Source organism: Ceratotherium simum, chromosome 7 (assembly GCF_057802395.1).
Source record: "Ceratotherium simum simum isolate JZ-2026a chromosome 7, ASM5780239v1, whole genome shotgun sequence".
Lineage (NCBI taxonomy): Eukaryota > Metazoa > Chordata > Mammalia > Perissodactyla > Rhinocerotidae > Ceratotherium > Ceratotherium simum.
Window position 1 is genome coordinate 33,132,518 of NC_141906.1, and position 19,719 is coordinate 33,152,236.

A 19,719-nucleotide genomic window follows, 5' to 3' on the forward strand; every position below is an offset into this window, starting at 1 on the left:
AATTTACTCTTGTACATTGCTTTTATCCCCTGACTTTCTTTCCTATACTTTTGATTTTTGAGTTTTCTTTTTGCTTCCAAAAGATGACTTTACTTATCAAGAAATCTTGAAATTATTGTAGTATTGTCAACCTCGCCTATAATTTGGGGGCAGAATACAAAGAGATTGTGTTTCGGGGTATAAAAATATCATGGTTTTCAAATTTTTAACAATCCCTTTAGGCTATATCCAAACAGGATTCCCCTCTAGAAAAAAAGAAAAAGATTGTTTTACTTTAATGTTTTAGTACACTATTGTGTGGTATATGAATGAATCTCTCGTTTCTATTTCTGGAAAAAAACTGTTTTAATTGAATTTTCTGGGAGTACCCCAAACCCAATTGAACTCTTAGTAGAAGTAATTTAGCCTTTATTTTCTGTCATTCATTTATATTATTAATATTTTAATTTTAAATTGTAAAAACAATATAACCACATTGTAGAAAATATGGAGAAAAAGAAGAGGGAAAAAACCCATTATTTCACTGTCTTAAAACACCCATTCTTATCATTTTGGTGCTTGGGAGCCTCACCAGCCATAGTTTTGGCTGGCCATGATTGGTGAAAACATAGTTTTATAATTGTGCTGGTTATCAATTTATTACCCCTCAGCTCCAAATTCACCACTCATTGCATGCTCTGTGAAAATGGACCGGGGCCCTTTAAATAATGTTTCCTTTGACTGCTGGCAGGATGTTAAACTTTGTCAGTAGAGGGCACTGGAGAGTCATCGCAAGAGGAAGGAGTTTTCCTTCCTGGTTCTCACGTGCTGCCTTGGCAGCTTCTTCAGTACCTGCCTCTTGCAGTGCAAATGGCTTATCCAGCCTCTACCTTATACAGTGCTTGAGGAGTCCACCACTGTGCAGATCCTGAAGCTTAGTCAGCCTCTCCAGTGCCAGCTCCTGCAGAGGACTGCAGTCAGCAGCACCTAGTGGCCAATAACACCCCTCTACATGTGATCAGCTCCCCCTGGCACTCTAGAGGGCAGTTTAAGGACAATTTCTGAAGAGTGGATTTTCAGTAAGCTCTGTAGGCATGGCATCACAGCAACTTCTCTGCTGTTCAGTGAGCCATAGTCATGCCCTCTCCAACAAGGTCTGGATCTCAGCCCTGGCTGCGACCTCTTTTTTTAGTGTTCTATCTCCATCTTAGGGGTAGTGTCTATTTCTTACATCCGCCATTCCTAAATTCTGTGGAGTTCTCTTTACTTCTTACTAGCCAATCCCTCATTACTCCAGTTCCCTCTTAGAGTTAATGAGTCTTTACTTTTCCTGTTCAGATTACTCTGTGGTTTATCTCTCCTGATTGGACCCTGACTGATACCATTTTTTAACCAAAAATCTTCAGTCCATGATCATTTTATGTGAATTCTTTTTGTTCAGTAAAGTTAAATTAGCTGACATTTATATATCCCCTTATTTACAAAGCAATTTCATCTCTCATTCTTTAAATAAGCTTTTTAAAAACGACTTCTTACTCTTTTCTTTTTGACGTTATAATCTTAGCTTCCTGACTTTATAATCTTTTTGCCTTTGTGGTTAAGCTTTTTCATGTAACTCATTGCCACTCCAAGGTCATGAAGATGTTCTCCCATGTTTTCTTCTAAAAGTTATGTCATTTTACCTTTAACATTTAATCCACAGTACATCTGGAGTTTATTTTTGTGTAAGAAGTATGAGCTTGGGTTCCAGATTCGTTTTTTCCCTACATAAATATCCAGTTAATCTGGTACCCTTTATTGAAAAGACCATCCTTTCCATACTACACTGCAGGGTCATGTTTGTTATGTATTGGGTGACTGTAAATGTTAGTTTATTTTTGGAATCTTATCTGTTCTATTGTACTGTTTGTCTGTCCTTGCTAGTAGGCCTTCATGTCTAGTAGTGTAAATACTCCAGTTTTGTTGTTGTTACTCAAGATTGTCTTGGCTCTTCTTGGCTTTTTATTTATTTATTTTTTTGGTGAGAAAGATTGGCCCTGAGCTAACATCTGCTGCCAGTCCTCCCCTTTTTGCTTGAGGAAGATTGTCCCTAAGCTAACATCTGTGCCAATCTTCCTCTATTTTATATGTGGGATGCCTCCACAACATGGCTTGATGAGCGATATGTGGGTCCCCACCTGGGATCCGAACCCGTGACCCTGAGGCCATGGAAGCAGAGTGCACGAACTTAACCAGTATGCTACTGGGCCGGCCCCTCTTCTTGGCTTTTTAAATTTTCATATAAAGTTTAGAATCAGCTTATGAATTTTGACCCAAAAAACCTGTTGGAAGTTTTATCAGTATTGTGCTTGCTCATCTTTTGTTAGATTTGTACCTAGGTACGTGATGTTTTTTGATGCTATTGTAAATTATATCTGGAGCACCACAGCTACAGTTACAGGTTCAAGTTGTCAGTCTGACTCAGGAGTCAAAAATGTCTTTAATACTGTGTTTACTTAGCTTCAGAGAGAGATACAGTGGATATAGAATCTTTATCTGATCTGGATGCCCAATAGCTACCCAAATACACAGATTCAAGTATAAAGAAGGAATTCTTCAGGAGTCTAAGCAAAAAAGCAAGTCATTTACAAGGGAAAAATTCAGGCTAGTTTCAAATTTCTTCATAGTAATGTTCAGTCTGGAAGGCAACAGCACAATACTTACAAGCTTTTGAAGAAAATATAGAGAGCACCCAAAATTTTATAGCTAAGTCATCTTTTGAGTATAAAGGCAAAAGACAATATTCTCAAGCACTCAAGAAGTTGGGGAATACTGCATATGTAAATCCTTGAAAAACTATATGAGGATGGATGATGAAATCTAAACATGTAAAACTTGGTTAAAAAAGAAAAAAAGACAAAATGGAAAGAAAAGCCATGGGGAAAAAGACTGGTGGTAGGCACTGTATCCATTTAATAGAGAACAGAGGCTAAAAACAAGGATGAACATAGAATTACCATATGACCCAGGAATTCCACTCCTAGGTATATACCCAAGAGAAATGAACACATGTCCACACAAAAACTTGTATATGAATGTTCATAGCAACATTATTCATAATAACCAAAGAGTGGAAACAACCCAAATGTCCAAGTGATCAATGTATAAACAGAATGTGGTATATCGGTACAATGGACTGTTTGGCAGTAAAAAAGATTGAAGTGCTAGATACATGCATGCTTCAACATGGGTGAACCTTGAAAACATTATGCTAAGTGAGAGAAGCCACGCCCAAAAGACTAAACATTGTTTGATTTCATTTATATGAAATGTCCAGAATAGCCAAATCCATAGAGACAGAAAGTAGATTAGTGGTTTCCAGGAACTATGGGGAGGAGAGATGGGGAGTGACTGCTAATGGGTGTGGGGTTTCATTTTGGGCTGATAAGAATGTTCTAAAATTAGATAGTGATAGGGAAGAGAAGTCAAGATGGCGGCATAGGCAGACTCTGAACTCACCTCCTCCCGCGGACACAGCCAATTTACAACTACTCTTGGAAAAATTACCCCTGAGAGAGAACTGAAAACTGGACAAGAGGAACTCCTGCAGCAAATGACAATCCTAATCGAGGTGGAAGAGGCAGAAACTCCCTTCTGGAGAGGAAAAACGCCGCCTTCACAAGCCGCCAGCTTCACGGCTGCCCGGGAGCAGCCCAAAGGTACGCAGCCTCCCTGGATGAGCGGGGCCCTGAGCCGGGGAGCGCCCCCGCTGTGGGCATTTTGTGGACCCAGCACAATTGAGACAAGTGGCATAATATCTGACTTTGCCTGCTACTAAAACATTGGGGAGTACCCCCAGAAAAGCTGGTTCACAAAGAAATTAAAACCAGCTGTTAAAGGGCCCACGCACAAACTCACCCGTTTCAGAAAATGAAAATACGACATGCCAGAATTTATGGGATACAGCAAAAGTGGTTCTAAGAGGGAAGTTTATAGCAATGCAGGCCTGTCTCAACAAACAAGAAAAATGTAAAATAAACAGTTTAACAATGCACCTAAAGGAACTGGAAAAAGAAGAACAAACAAAGCCCAAAATCAGTAGAAGAAGATAAATAATAAAAATCAGAGCAGAAATAAATGAAATAGAGACTAAAAAAATAGAAAAAAAATAATAAAACCAAGAGCTGAGTTCTTTGAAAAGATAAACAAAATTGACAAACCTTTAGCTAGACTCACCAAGAAAAAAAGAGAGAAGGCTCAAATAAGTAAAATCAGAAATGAAAGAGGAGAAATTACAACAGACACCTCAGAAGTACAAAAGATTATAAGAGAATACTATAAAAAGCTATATGCCAACAAATTTGACAATCTGGAAGAAATGGATAAATTCTTAGAATCATACAACCTTCCAAAACTGGATCAAGAAGAAATAGAGAATTTGAATAGACCAGTCACCAGTAAGGAGATCAAAACAGTAATCAAAAACCTCCCCAAAAATAAAAGTCCAGGACCAGACGGCTTCCCTGGTGAATTCTACCAAACATTCAAAGAAGACTTAATACCTATCCTTCTCAAACTCTTCCAAAAAATTGAGGAGGGGGGAAGCTCCCTAACTCATTCTACGAATCCGACATTACCCTGATACCAAAACCAGACAAGGACAACACAAAAAAAGAAAATTATAGGCCAATATCACTGATGAGCATCGATGCAAAAATCCTCAACAAAATACTGGCAAATTGCATACAACAATATATTAAAAAGATTATACACCATGATCAGGTGGGATTTATTCCAGGATGCAGGGATGGTTCAACATTTGCAAAGCAATCAACATGATACACCACATTAATAGAATGAAGAATAAAAATCACGTGATCATCTCAATAGATGCAGAGAAAGCATTTGACAAGATACAGCATCCATTTATGATAAAAACTCTGAATAAAATGGGTATAGAAGGAAAGTACTTCAACATAAGAAAGGCCATATATGATAAACCCACAGCTAATATCATCCTCAATGGTGAAAAACTGAAAGCTATCCCTCTAAGAATAGGAACCAGACAAGGATGCCCACTCTTACCTCTCCTATTTAACATAGTATTGGAAGCCTTAGCCAGAGCAATCAGGCAAGAAAAAGAAATAAAAGGGATCCAAATTGGAAAGGAAGAAGTGAAACTGTCACTATTTGCAGATGACATGATTTTATATATAGAAAACCCTAAAGAATCCACCAAAAAACTTTTAGAAGTAACAAATGAATACGGTAAAGTTGCAGGATACAAAATCAACATACAAAAATTAGTTGCATTTCTATACACTAACAATGAAGTTGCAGAAAGAGAAATTAAGAATACAATCCCATTTACAATTGCAACAAAAAGAATAAAATACCTAGGAATAAACTTAACCAAAGAGGTGAAAAATCTGTACACTGAAAACTATAAAATATTGTTGAAAGAAATTGAAGAAGACACAAAGAAATGGAAAGATATTCTGTGCTCTTGGATTGGAAGAATTTACATAATTAAGATGTCCATACTCGCTAAAGCAATCTATAGATTCAGTGCAATCCCTATCAAAGTTCCAACAACATTTTTCACAGAAATAGAGCAAAGAATCCTAAAATTTATATGGAACAACAAAAGACCCCAAATAGCTAAAGGAATCCCGAGAAAAAAGAACAAAGCTGGAGGTATCACACTCCCTGATTTCAAAATATACTACAAAGCTATAGTAACCAAAACAGCATGGTACTGGCACAAAAACAGACACACAGATCAACGGAATAGAATCGAAAGCTCAGAAATAAACCCACACATCTATGGACAGCTAATCTTCGACAAAGGAGCCAAGAACATACAATGGAGAAAAGAAAGTCTCTTCAACAAATGGTGTTGGGAAAACTGGACAGCCACATGCAAAAAAATGAAAATAGACCCTAACCTCACACCATACACAAAAATTAACTCAAAGTGGATTAAAGACTTGAATGTAAGACCTGAAACTATGAAACTTCTAGAAGAAAACATAGGCAGTACACTCTTCGACATCGGTCTTAGCAACATATTTTCAAGCACCATATCTGACCGGGCAAGAGAAACAATAGAAAAAATAAACAAATGGGACTACCTCAAACTAAAAAGCTTCTGTACAGCAAAGGAAACCATCAACAAAATGAAAAGACAACCTAACAATTGGGAAAAGATATTTGCAAACCATACATCTGATAAGGGGTTAATCTCCAAAATATATAAAGAACTCATGCATCTCAACAACAAAAAAACTAACAACCCAATTAAAAAATGGGCAAAAGACCTGAACAGACATTTTTCCAAATAAGATATACAGATGGCCAACAGGCACATGAAATGATATTCAACATCATTAACTATCAGGGAAATGCAAATCAAAACTACAATGAGATATCACCTCACGCCTGTCAGAATGGCTATAATTAACAAGACAGGAAACAACATGTGTTGGAGAGGATGTGGAGAGAAGAGAACTCTCATACACTGCTGGTGGGAGTGCAAACTGGTGCAGCCACTATGGAAAACAGTATGGAGATTCCTCAAAAAATTAAGGATAGAACTACCATATGATCCAGCTATTCCACTGCTGGGTATTTATCCAAAGAACATGAAAACACCAATGCATAAAGATACATGCACTCCTGTGTTCATTGCAGCATTATTCACAATAGCCAAGACTTGGAAGCAACCTAAGTGCCCATCGAGGGACGAATGGATAAAGAAGATGTGGTATATATACACAATGGAATACTACTCAGCCATAAGAAACGATGAAATCCAGCCATTTGTGACAACATGGGTGGACATTGAGGGTATTATGCAAAGTGAAATAAGTCAGAGGGAGAAGGTCAAATACCATATGATCTCCCTCATTAAGTAGTAGATAATAACAACAAACAAACACATAGAGACAGAGATTGGATTGGTGGTTACCAGAGGGGAAGGGGGGAAGGGGGAGGGTGAAAGGGGTAATTCGGCACATGTGTGTGGTGATGGGTTGTAATTAGTATTTGGGTGGTGAACATGATGTAATCTATGCAGAAATAGAAGTATAATGATGTACACCTGAAATTTATACAATGTTATAAACCAGTGTTGCTGCAATAAACAAAAAATTAAAATAAAAATAAAATCACAATACTTAAAAAAAAAGTGGTAGTATAAAATAAACAAGCCACCATCTGCTATAACCGTCTTTAAATCGAAAAAGTAAGAAACACATAATTTTATGGCTAATACCAGAGGATAAAGGAGAAACTACTGTACCCAGGTTTCAGCAAGCATGCATGCATGGATTTATGTATTCTACCAGACTTTCCTGAGTGTCTGCTCTGTCCTTGGTATTGTGCCAAGTGAGAAGCATACAAGTATGAGTAAGAGGTGGTCCTTGCCCAAAAAAAGTTCATAGTCTAATAAGGCAGCTTGTTACATTTTTTTTGGACAGCTCTAACTTTATTTTTTTATTTTTTTTATTTTTTTTATTTTTTTTTATTTTTTTTTTATTTTTTGTTTATTGCAGTAACATTGGTTTATAACATTGTAAAAATTTCAGGTGTACTTCATTGTACTTCTATTTCTGCATGGACTACATCATGTTCACCACCAAAATACTAATTACAACCCATCACCACACACATGTACCGAATTATCCCTTTCACCCTCCTCCTCCTCCCCTTCCTCTGGTAACCACCAATCCAATCTCTGTCCCTATGTGTTTGTTTATTGTTGTTATTATCTACTACTTAATGAAGGAAATCATACGGTATTTGACCTTCTCCCTCTGACTTATTTCACTTTGCATTATACCCTCAATTGGACAGCTCTAACTTTAGAATGTTTTGCCTTTTATTGAGAGGAAATCTGCTTCTCTGTAACTTCACTGATTTTAATTTTGATATTTTACAGCAATGAGCCTCATTCACCTTTAGTTGAACAATCTTACAGATATTTGAAGGCAGCAGTCACGCCATTCCTCATATGCCGTCTTATTTATTAAGTAAATGATTCCTTTATTTTAGTCTCTTCTCTCAGTACTTAGGATCTCTGTTTTGTTAAAGCAGGGTGCCACAAATAGGTAAGCGTTTCAAAGAGAAGCATTTCACATGGAAGCGTTTCAAAGAGGGAAGTGGGATGACCACTACCCAGCTTTTTCCATTTTTACCTCTGTATATTGCTTTGGGTAGTATATTGAGATTTTCCCATTTTCCCCCAAGAATAGTCTACTGTCATCTTTCTGTCTTTGGATCTTGCTCTCCGAGTTGTCCTTATTCTGTCTCTCGCAGTGGCCTGTATTTATGGTTTGCAGCTCCTCATTCTAATTTGTACAACTTTGCATTGTGCTTAATTGAGTTTCATGTAGTTCATAGGACCCTCCTCCCTGCCTCCAGGTCGTTTGAAGTGTATTTCTGACTTCCATGGTGTTGACATCTAAGCTAAATTTAATATTATCTATACCTTTGGGCATTTTCAATTCCTTTATCGTAGTCATCAGGAAAGATTTTCACTGGGTTGAATCCCAGGGCCTTCCTCAATGGCACAGTATTCACATCTTCTACAGGTTTATGTAATTGTTATCAACAGCAATTGATAACTGCTGTTTGGATATACGTATAACTTTTGATCTGTCTGGCTCCCTACCTTATATTTTCACATTCCACCTAGGCAAATTTCCTTGCTATTTGTACAATTTGGAATTTACTTAAAACATTTTTAATAGAATACTCTTTGATATAATTTTTAAAATATTAATAAGGACCTTCTTTGTGCAAACATTGTGCTAGTGCATTTAGGGGGAGGAACATTGGCTGTAAGGATAGATAGACCTGGAGTAAAATATTGGCTCCACCATTTGCTTTTTGTGAGCACTTAGATAAATTATAGCATCTCTTAGCCTGACTTTATTGTTTGTTTAATGGGGCAATAATACCATGAGGTTGTTGTGAGAAGCAAATAAGTTACCACACATAATGTGAAGTCCAATACCTGGTGCTTAATAGGCTCAGTAGCGTTTAGCTCCTTTCTCTTGTTTCAGGGTCTAGCTCAAATCTTACCACATCTTTGAAACTGTCATCAACTATTTTATTCCCTTACCACAATTTGTTTCTTTAATTACTTTTTATTTTATGAAAGTAATACATTAAAAAATAGATAAAAATCCAGCTAGTGCAAAAAGACTTGTAACAAAACAAGAAAGCAGTGCCCTTGCCCCTTTCCTCTCTACCCTCCAGTTCTACTCCCCAGAGGCAAAACTTTTTTAAAATACAGCTTTATGCAGGTAAAGTCGACATACAATAGAATACGCCTATTTCAAGGGTATAAATTAAGTTTTGACATATGTATACACATGTGAAACTATCACCACAATCAAGATAGTGAACATATCCATCACCTCTGAGTCCTCTCATGTGCCATTATAAATCCTCCTTCTCCATCCCACCATCTCCTCCACCCCAGCCCTACCCTGCAACCACTAATCTGCTTTCTGACACTGTAGGTTAGTTTGTGTTTTCTAGCTTTAATTGTTGTCTGCTCATTTTAATGTCTGTGTCAGTTCTGGATGAGTTTCAATTGATTATTTTTCTCATTATAGTCTGTTTCTTCCTTCTTTGTATGCTTGATAATCTTTGATTGGATGCCAGGCATTGTGCTTTTTCCCTTGTTGGGTGCTGGATATTTTTTGTATTACCATAAATAGTCTTGAATCTTGTTCTAGGATTCAGTTAAGTTACTTGGGAATAGTTTGATCCTTTTGGATTTTTTTCAGGTTTATTGAGGTATAATTGAAATATAACATGGTGTAAGTTTAAGGTGTACAATGTGTTGATTTGTTACACTTATGTATTTCAAAATGATTACCACCATAGCATTAGCTAACACCTCCATCCCATCACATAATTACCATTTCTTTTTTTGTGGTGAAAACATTTAAGATTTACTCTCTTAGCAACTTTTAAGTATATAATACAGTATTATTAGCTATAATTACCATGCTGTACATTAGATCTCCAGAACTTGTTAATCGTATCACTGGAAATTTGTACCCTTTGACCAATATCTCCCCATTTCTCCCACTCTTGGCTTTGGGTAACCAACACTGTGTTCTCTGTTTCTCTAAGTTGGGCTTTTTTAGATTCCACATATACATAATATCATACAGTATTTGTCTTTGTCTGTCATATTTCTCTTAGCATAATTCCATCAAGGTTCATCCAAGTTGTCACGAAAGGCAAGATTTCCTTCTTTCTCATGGCTGAATAATATTTCATTGTGTATATATACCACATCTTTTTTATTCATTCATCTGTTGATGGGCATTTGGGTTATTTCCATATCTTTGCTATTGCGAATAATACTGCAGTGAACATGGAGGTGCAGATATCTTTTTGAGATCCTGTTTTCACTTTCTTTGGATATGCACCAAGAAGTGGGATTGCTGGATCATATGGTGTTATATTTTTAATTTTTTGAGGAACCTCCATACTGTTTTTCATAATAGCTGTACCAATTTACATTCCCACCAACAGAGGGCAAGGGTTCCCTTTTCTCCACACCCTCACCAACACTTGCTATCTCTCGTCTTTTTGATGATAGCCATTCTAACAGGTGTGAGGTGATAACTCATCATGCTTTGATTTGCATTTCCCTGATGACTAGTGATGTTGAGCATTTTTTCATGTACCTGTTGGCCATCTGTATGTCTTCTTTGGGAAAATGTCTATTCAGATCCTCAGCCCATTTTCAATCAGATTTTTTTCTATTGAGTTGTATGAGTTCTTTATATATTTTAGATATTAATCCATTATCAGATATATGATTTGCAAATATTTCCTCCCATTCTGTAGGTTGCCTTTTCATTTTGTTGATTGTTTCTTTTGCTTTGCAGAAGCTTTTTCATGTGATGTAGTCCCCCATTTATTTTTGCTTTTGTTGCTTGTGCTTTTGATGTTACATACAAAAATATCATTGCCAAGACCAATATCAAGGAAGTTTTTTCCTATTTTTCTTTCAGGAGTTTTACAGCTTCAGGTCTTATGCTTAAGTCCTTAATTGAGTTCCAGTTCATTTTTGTGAGTGGTGTAATTTAGAGGTCCAATTTCATTCTTCTGCATGTAGTTATCCTGTTTTTCCAACATCATTTGTTGAGGAGAATATCCTTTCCCCATTAAGTGTTTTTGGCTCCCTCATTAAATATTAGGTGACCATTTATGCGAAGATTTATTCTAGGCTCTCAATTCTGTTCCGTTGGTCTATGTATCTATTTTTATACCAGTACCGTACTGTTTTGATTTCTATAGCTTTGTAGTATAGGTTGAAATCAGGAAGTGTGATTCCACTGGCTTTGTTTTTCTTTCTCAGGATTTCTTTGGCTATTAGGAGTCTTTTGTGGCTCCACACAAATTTTAGGATTGTTTTTTCTGTTTCTGTGAAAAATGCTTTTGGAATTTTGATAGGGATTGCATCAAATCTATAGATGGCTTTGGGTAGTATGGACATCTTAACAGTATTAATTCTTCCAATCTATGAACATGGTATACCTTTCAATTTGTTTGTGTCTTCTTCATTTTCTTTCATGAAAGTCTTGTAGTTTTCATAGTACAGATCTTTAACTTCCTTGGTTAAATTTATTCTTTAATATTTTATTGTTTTTGATGATATTGTAAATGGGATTGTTTTCTTTATTTCTTTTTCAGATATTTTGTTGTTACTGTATAGAAATGCAACTGTTTTCTGAATGTTGATTTTGTATCCTGCAACTTTACTGAATTCATTGATTAGTTCTAGCATTTTTTTGGTGGAGTCTTTACGATTTTCTATATTTGAGATCATATCATCTGCAAACAAGACAATTTTATTTCTTCCTTTCCTATTTGGATGCCTTTTATTTCTTTTTCTTGGCCTGACTGCTCTGGCTAGGACTTCCAGTACTAGGTTGAATAGGAGTAGTGAGAGTGGGCAGTTCCAAATCTTAGAGGAAAAGCTTTCAACCTTTCACTTTTGAGTGTGATGTTGGCTGTGGGTTTGTCATATATGGCCTTTGTTGTGTTGAGTTGTGTTCTTTCTATACCCAATTTGTTGAGTGTTTTTATCATGAAAGGATATCGTGTTTATCAAATGCTTTTTCTGCATCTATTGAGATGATCATATGACTTTTATCTTTTATTCTATTAATGTGGTGTATCACATTTATTGATTTGCATATGATGAACCATCCTTGCTTCCCGGGGATAGATCCCACTTGATCAAGGTGTATGATCCTTTTAATGTGCTGTTGAATTCAGTTTGCTAATATTTTATTGAGAATTTGTGCGCCTATCTTCACCAGGGATATTGGTCTGTAATTTTCTTATCTTATAGTGTCCTTATCTGACTTTGGTATCAAGGTAATGCTGGACTTGTAAAATAAGTTTGGAAGTATTGCCTCCTCTTCTATTTTTTGGGAGAGTTTGAGAAGATCTGGTGTTAATTCTTCTTTAAATATTTGGTAGAATTACCACTGAAAGCACTTGTCTTTAGCTTTTCTGTGTTGGTAGGTTTTTGATTACTGATTCAATCTCATTGCTTGTTATTGGTCTATTCAGATTTTCTATTTCTTCCTGATCAGTCTTGGTGGATTGTATATATTTAGGAATTTATCCATTTCTTCTAGGTTTTCCATTTATTGGCATATAATTGTTCATAGTAGTCTCTCATGATCCTTTGTATTTCTGTGCTATTAGTTGTAATGTCCTCTTTCATTTCTGATTTTATTTATTTGAATCCTCTCTCTTTTTTTCTGAGTTAGTCTAGCTAAATGTTTGTCAGTTTTGTTTATCTTTTCAGAAAACCAGCTCTTAGTTCATTGATCTGTTTCACTCATTTCCCATCTGGTCTTTATTTCTTGGCTTCTCCTAACTTTGGGCTTAGTTTTTTTTTTCTCCTAGTCCTTTGAGGTGTAAAGTTATGTTGTTTATTTGAGATCTTTCTTTTTTCTTAATACAGGTGTTTATTGCTATAAACTTTCCTCTTAGAACTACTTTACTGCATTCCGTAAGTTTTGGTATCTTGTGTTTCCATTTTCATTTGTTTCAAGGTAGTTTTTTATTTACCTTTTGATTTCTTTACCCCATTGGTTGTTCAGGAGTGTGTTGTTTAATTTCCACATATTTGTGAATTTCTAGTTTTCCTTTCATTTTTGATTTCTAGTTTTATACCATTGTGGTTGCAAAAGATACTTTGTATGATTTCACTCTCCTTAAATTTGCTAAGACTTGTTTTGTGACCTATCATATCTGTCCTGGAGAATGTTTCATGTGTGTTTGGGGAGAATGTGTATTCTGCTGCTGTTGGATGAAATGTTCTGTATATGGCTGTTAGGTCTCAAGTGTAGTTGGAGTACAACTTTTCTGTATTGATTTTTTGTTTGGATGATCTATCCATTGTTGAAAGTGGGGCATTGAAGTTCCCTACTATTACTGTATTGTTGTCTATTTCTCTCTTCAAATCTATAGTTTAATATATTTAGGTGTTCTGATGTTGGGTGCATATATATTTTCAACTGTTTATCCCCTTGATGAAGTAACCGTTTATCATTACATAATGATCTTCTTTGTCTCTTGTTACAGTTTTTGACTTAAAGTATATTTTGGCTTACATAAGTGTAGCTACTCATGCTCTCTTTTGGTTTCCACCTGTGTGAAATATCTTTTTCCAGTCCTTCTTTTTGAGCCTGTGTGTGTCCTTAAACCTGGAATGAATCTCTTGTAGCCAGCATATAGTTGAGTCTTGTTTTTTAATCCATCAAGCCACAATATGCCTTTTAATTGGATAATTTAATCCATTTGCATTTAGAGTAATTATTGATAAGTAAGGACTTACTAATGCCATCTTATTAATTGTTTTCTGGCAGTTTTGTAATTCCTTTCTTCCTTTCTTGCTGTCTTCTTTTGTGAATTGTTGATTTTCTGTAGTGGTATGCTTTGATTCCCTCCTCTTTATCTTTTGTGTGTCTACTGTAGGTTTTTGCTTTGTGGTTACCATGAGGCTTACATAAAACAGCTTATAGATATAGCAATCACTTTTATGCTGATAACAGTGTAACTTCACATACTAAAACTCTACCCTTTTACTTCTCCCTTTTAGGTTTTTGGTATCACAATTTACTAGTTTTTTATTGTGTATTCATTAACAAATTATTGTAGCTATAGTTATTTTTAGTACTTTTGACCTTTCACCTGTATACTAGAGTTAAAGGATTAATACACCATCATATTACATTACTAGAGTATTCTGAATTTGACTATATACTTACTTTTACTAGTGTATTGTATATTTTCATGTTACTAATTAGCATCCTTTCATTTTAGCTTGAAGATGTTGTTTTTTTAATGTAAGCATTTATAGCTATAAATTTCCCCCTTAACATTGCTTTTGCTATGTCTCATGAATTTTGGTATGTCATATATTCATTTCAATTTATCTCTAAGTATTTTCTAATTTCCCTTGTGATTTCTTCTTTGATCCATTGGTTGTTTAAGAATATGTTGTTAGTTTCCACAAATTTGAATTTTCCAGTTTTCCTTCTGTTATTTATTTCTAACTTCATTCTTATGTGGTTGGAGGAGATACTTTATATGATATCTATCTTTTTACATCTATTGAGACTTAATTTATAGCTAAAATATGATCTAGTAGCCAGCCCTGGTGGTCTAGTGGTGAAGATTTGGTGCTTTCACTGCCACAGCCTTCATTTCCTGATCAGGGAACCACGCTACCCATCTGTGTCTGCTGCATGTTGCTATGATGCTGAAAGCTATGCCACTGGTATTTCAAATACCAGCAGGGTCACCCATGGTGGACAGGTTTCAGTGGAGCTTCTAGACTAGACATACTAGGACCTGGGCACTTCTGAAAAAATTGGTCGTGAAAACCCTATGAATACCAGTGGAGCATTGTCTGATATAGCACCAGAAGGTGAGAGGATGGCACAAAAAGACCGGGCAGTGTTCTCTGCTATACATGGGGTCCCTAGGAGTTGAAATCAACTCAACAGCACTAACAACAACAAAAAACGTATGTTCTATCCTGGAAAATGTTCCATGTTCTCTTGAGAAGAATGTATATGCTGTTGTTATATGGTAGATTGTTCTTTATATGTCTGTTAATTGATATTTATCTTGACATCAGCTCCTATGTTGAAAATACTTCATTTGGAATTTTGAATGTATTATGTCACTTTATTCTACTTAGAATCAATTTATAAAATAGTTTAGCCATTTCTTTTCCCATTTTACTTCTTATTTCTTCTATTGGGGTTTTTATCGTTTTTTTGCTATTCATGTTTGAGCTTTGTTTTTGTAAAGATAGCAACAAAAACCAGATTAAGATCCATTAACCTTTTGTGTTATACTAGAAACATAGAAACTGGAAACTAAAAACATGACCACGAAAATGAAATTTTAAAAAGACATGCAAAATGCAATGCCCTGATTTTTTTGCTATTTGATTCAACAGACAAAATTAACTCAATTCCATGTCTTATCTTGTCGTACTGTATCCATGGACCACCCTTTCAGTAGTATTGGTGTAGGGTGCCTTCTTTTTTTTTTTTTAAAGATTTTTTATTTATTTTTTGCCCCCAAAGCCCCAGTAGATAGTTGTATGTCACAGCTGCACACCCTTCCAGTTGCTGCATGTGAGACTCGGCCTCAGGATGGACAGAGAAGTGGTGCCTTGATGCGCACCCGGGATCCGAACCCGGGCCGCCAGCATCGCAGCGCGCGCACTTAACCACCAAGCCACAGGGCCGGCCCTAGGGTGCCTTCTTTAACTCATTTTTTTTGCTGTATCTTTGAGTTCTTTCTGAGATACTTTTTCTTTTTACCTTCAGAACTTAGAATTTTCTTTAGTGGATGTTCTGGTTGAAAATTCTCAGTTTCATTCGTCTCAGGGTATCTTTATTTTACTTGGATTCTTGTAAGAAATTTTTGTTGAGTAGAGAATTATTTTGCTTTAGCACCTTGTAAATATCTTTCTGCCATCTTTCTGAGAAGTCACCTGTTTAGTTTTTGTTAAGGGCCAAGTGCATGTATCTTTCTTTAAAGTGGTATTGATTAATCTAATTATCTTTTTGTGTTTCTGTCCTACAGGGAATACAGTGAGTAACCTGATTATGATTATACCTCCAATTTTTGGTGCAATTCAGAGTGTTAGAGATGGCCTGGAAAAGCGGTACATTGCTGCTTATTTAGCACTCACAGGTACGTATAACACTTCATCTGAAAAATGACATACAGTGTTCAGATGGGCTATGTTTCTTATTCATTCCTAAAATTGGTTCTCAATTTTGTATTGTTTATTACACAACTTAAATATATTCTGGAACTTCTGAATTAAAATCCCACAAATCATGCCAGTATATTGAGCTGCATTTTAAATAAAATTTTTTAAAAAATCACAAAATATTTTAAGATGACAGAAAAGAATAAACATAACATAACCAATATACCCATGTATCTTACCATTCAGCATTGTCAGATCTTAACACTTTGCAGTATTTGTTTCAGATCTTTTTCTTTTTTAAAGAAATAATCTAGTATAGGTAAAATTGAAACTCCCTTTGTATGCCTGCCTGATTTTATTTCCTTCATCCTCCCAGCTCACCCTCCCAGAGTTAAATTCCATACTGAATTTGATTATCATTTTCTCACATATTTTTGTGTTTATACTACATATACATGTATCCTTTAAAGTGTATATAGTGTGGTTCGCATATTTTTAAATTTTTGGTAAAGGATACCATATTGTATCTAACCTTTTGCAACTTAGTCAATTTCCTCTACTTGTCTGTGAGGCGGGAACTGTGTCTTCGTTATCTTTGTATCCCTCTTGTCTGGCAATTTAGTGGTCCTCAGTAAATGTTGGATGGATGGATGAATGAACTTTACCAGAGCCTAAGATGGGAAAATCACTCTGTCACGTTCTTGCATTATCATTATAAAGACAAAAATAGCAAAGAAACTGGATTCTAGTTTGTTTCTTTTATATAACTTTCTCAACTAAACACAATTTCTTCTGTTTTAGCTCAAGGTCGATACTATTTATGCATGGGCAGAAGGGACTTTTAATTACCACAAAACTGTAAGCTATAGTGTCATTCATATTACTCAATTCATTCACACAATTCAATCATAATTAGATTCATTATTGGATATGAGAGACTTGAATTTCTGAATCTGTTTCTCATATGCGTGGTGTTTTAAGAAAGTTACTTGATTTATCTTCAAAAGGAAGACTTGTTCACCAACTTAGTCTTTTGCCATATTTCCTGGATTGTTTTAAGAATGTTTATAAAATACCCCCAAATCACAATCAGTAATAACAATAAGAATAAAAAATATTTGAGGGACTTCCAGGTTGCCCTAGGAAAATGGTGGCCTCCTAAGTTAGAATTTGTCCACTCATCCTCCCAGAAAACCATATAGATTAAGAAGGAAAGTAAATAAAGCCACACTTAACTCAGACTTTTGGCCTTACTAGGAGGAAAAGAATACTATGAACTTCATATTAATTTTAAATAAGAAATAAACACCAAATTTCAATAGACCTATCTTTGATGTTTTAGACTGTGTCCAGTATTTTTGCCATAAACATCTTTGCCGCAAGCAGTTTTGCCACAAACATCTTCACTACACAACTAATTGGTTGTAAGGCAATTTTGCCATAAAAGAGAAATAACTTGTTGATTGGCAATTTTGGTTTCATTTGGTTACAAATGGTTTTCTTTTGGTTCATATGGTTTTCCTTTGGTTACAACACTTCTAACTGAATTAAATAGTCTCAAACAAAGAAATGAATCAAAAATTTAAAAACTAATAACAAAAATAGCCCCTTCCCCCCTAAAAGAAATAAAATTAGAATTGATTAAACTTAGGAAAGAAATTAAGGCTGAATTACAATGTGTTGAATGTTTAATAAGGACTATCTAAGAAAGACAGAGAAACAAGCAAGAAAATAAAAATGAGATAAAGAAATAAAAAGAGTTAAAGAAATGGGAAGACAGGCAAAGAAGATCCAATATACATATAATGGGAGACCCTGAAGAAGAACAACAATGAAACAGAACTTATATTTAAAACTGTAATTGACGAAGACTTTTTGGAAATAAAGAAGACCTGAACCTGTATATTATAAATTAAAGGTCCATTTTTGCCTCATAAAACTGACTTGGAATGGTCAGCTCTGAAACAGCCTGGTAAAACTACTGGATTTTAAAAATGAAAAAAATCCTCAAAGCTCTAGGGAAAAAGAGCGGATTACTTACAAGGGCAAGAAAATTAGGCTGGCATTAGACCTCATCAGCAACATACAAAGAAAGGCACCAGTGGAGCAGCATTTTAGTGCAAGCCAAGGATTGTGTATTCCAACCAAGTTGTTTTTTAGGTATCCAGGTTATAGAAAACAGTTTTAAACATGCAAGTACTCATCGAATATTGTACACATGACTCCTTCCTGATGAATCCACGAGCACTGCACTGTCTAATTTAGTAGCTGCTAGCCACATGTGGTAATTTAAATTTAAATTAATTAAAATTAAGTAAAATGTATAATTCAGGTCCTCTGTCACACTAGCCACATTTCAAGTGCGGCTATATTTCATTTCAATGAACGCATTCAATTGAAATGCATTTCAATACCCATATGTGGCTTGTGGCTACCATATTGGGCAGTGCAGATATAGAACATCTCCTTCATCATGGAAAGTTCTACTGACTGCCTTGTATTAGAGAGTGATGTTCATCCAACTAAGAGAAGACTGGGAAAACTTTGGCAAAATGTCTGATGATGAGCATTTAATATATTTAACTATTGATCTAAGACTAAAGCAGAGGTGGGGTAAAGATTGAAGAATAGTATATGGACATCATATGGTCTGATAAAGTAGAAAGAATGCAGTTTTTTAAATGGGAGAAGAAAGGGCAAAGTAGAATAAGTTTGTTGACTGCTGCCTTGGTAATAAGTTGAGTATTAAAGAATATGATATAAAAGTAACAGAGCAGATAGTAAAAAGTTAAGTAAGAAAAAAGGGGGGGGGGACTCAGGGTACTAAAGGCATAAATACAAAAGTAACCCCAGAACAAAAAAACCTTTTCCTAAATACCGAAAGAATTTTTTTAAAGGGAAAAAAAGACATATCACTTAGAGAAATACACATTAAATATAAAATAATATATGTGACAAGTATAGTAAAGCAATATGACAGAGTTGAGATTAAACATATCAGTTGTATCAATCAATATGAATCGGCTTAACATGTATCAAAAGAAAAAGATTTTCGAATTTTCCCACTAAACAAGATTAAACTTTATGCTATATACAAAAGACACACCTAAAACAAAGTGATTCAGAAAAGTTAGAAATAATAAGAAAGCAAGGATAGTGATTCTGGTATCATATAAAGTAGAATTCCCTTCAAAAGGCATTAAATGTGACAAAGAAGGACTTTATAATTCTAAAAGCTATGATTCACAATGAAAACATAAGTTATGAATATCTCTGCACTAAATAATACAGCTGTCACTTTTATGTGGCAGAAACTACAAGAGATACAAAGAGAACTAGATAGAAACATAAGAATAATAGAAGATTATATGCCACACTTAGGATAAGACAGGTAAAGTGAACAAAAAAAATCAACAATATCTAGAAGATATAAACAACATAATCAATAAAGGAGATCTTATGGATTT

At 35.2% G+C, this 19,719-nt stretch overlaps 1 protein-coding gene across 3 annotated transcripts in view; it reads left to right on the forward strand.

Annotated features, from left to right (window-relative positions):
* ACER3 (alkaline ceramidase 3) overlaps positions 1–19,719 on the forward strand; it is a 162,205-nt gene that overhangs the window by 38,839 nt on the left and 103,647 nt on the right. For all 3 annotated transcript variants that reach the window (XM_087433482.1, XM_087433481.1, XM_004434026.3), the window contains one exon: positions 16,120–16,230. In XM_087433482.1, coding sequence (XP_087289608.1) covers positions 16,120–16,230 — 111 coding nt within the window. The remainder of the gene's footprint in view (positions 1–16,119; positions 16,231–19,719) is intronic.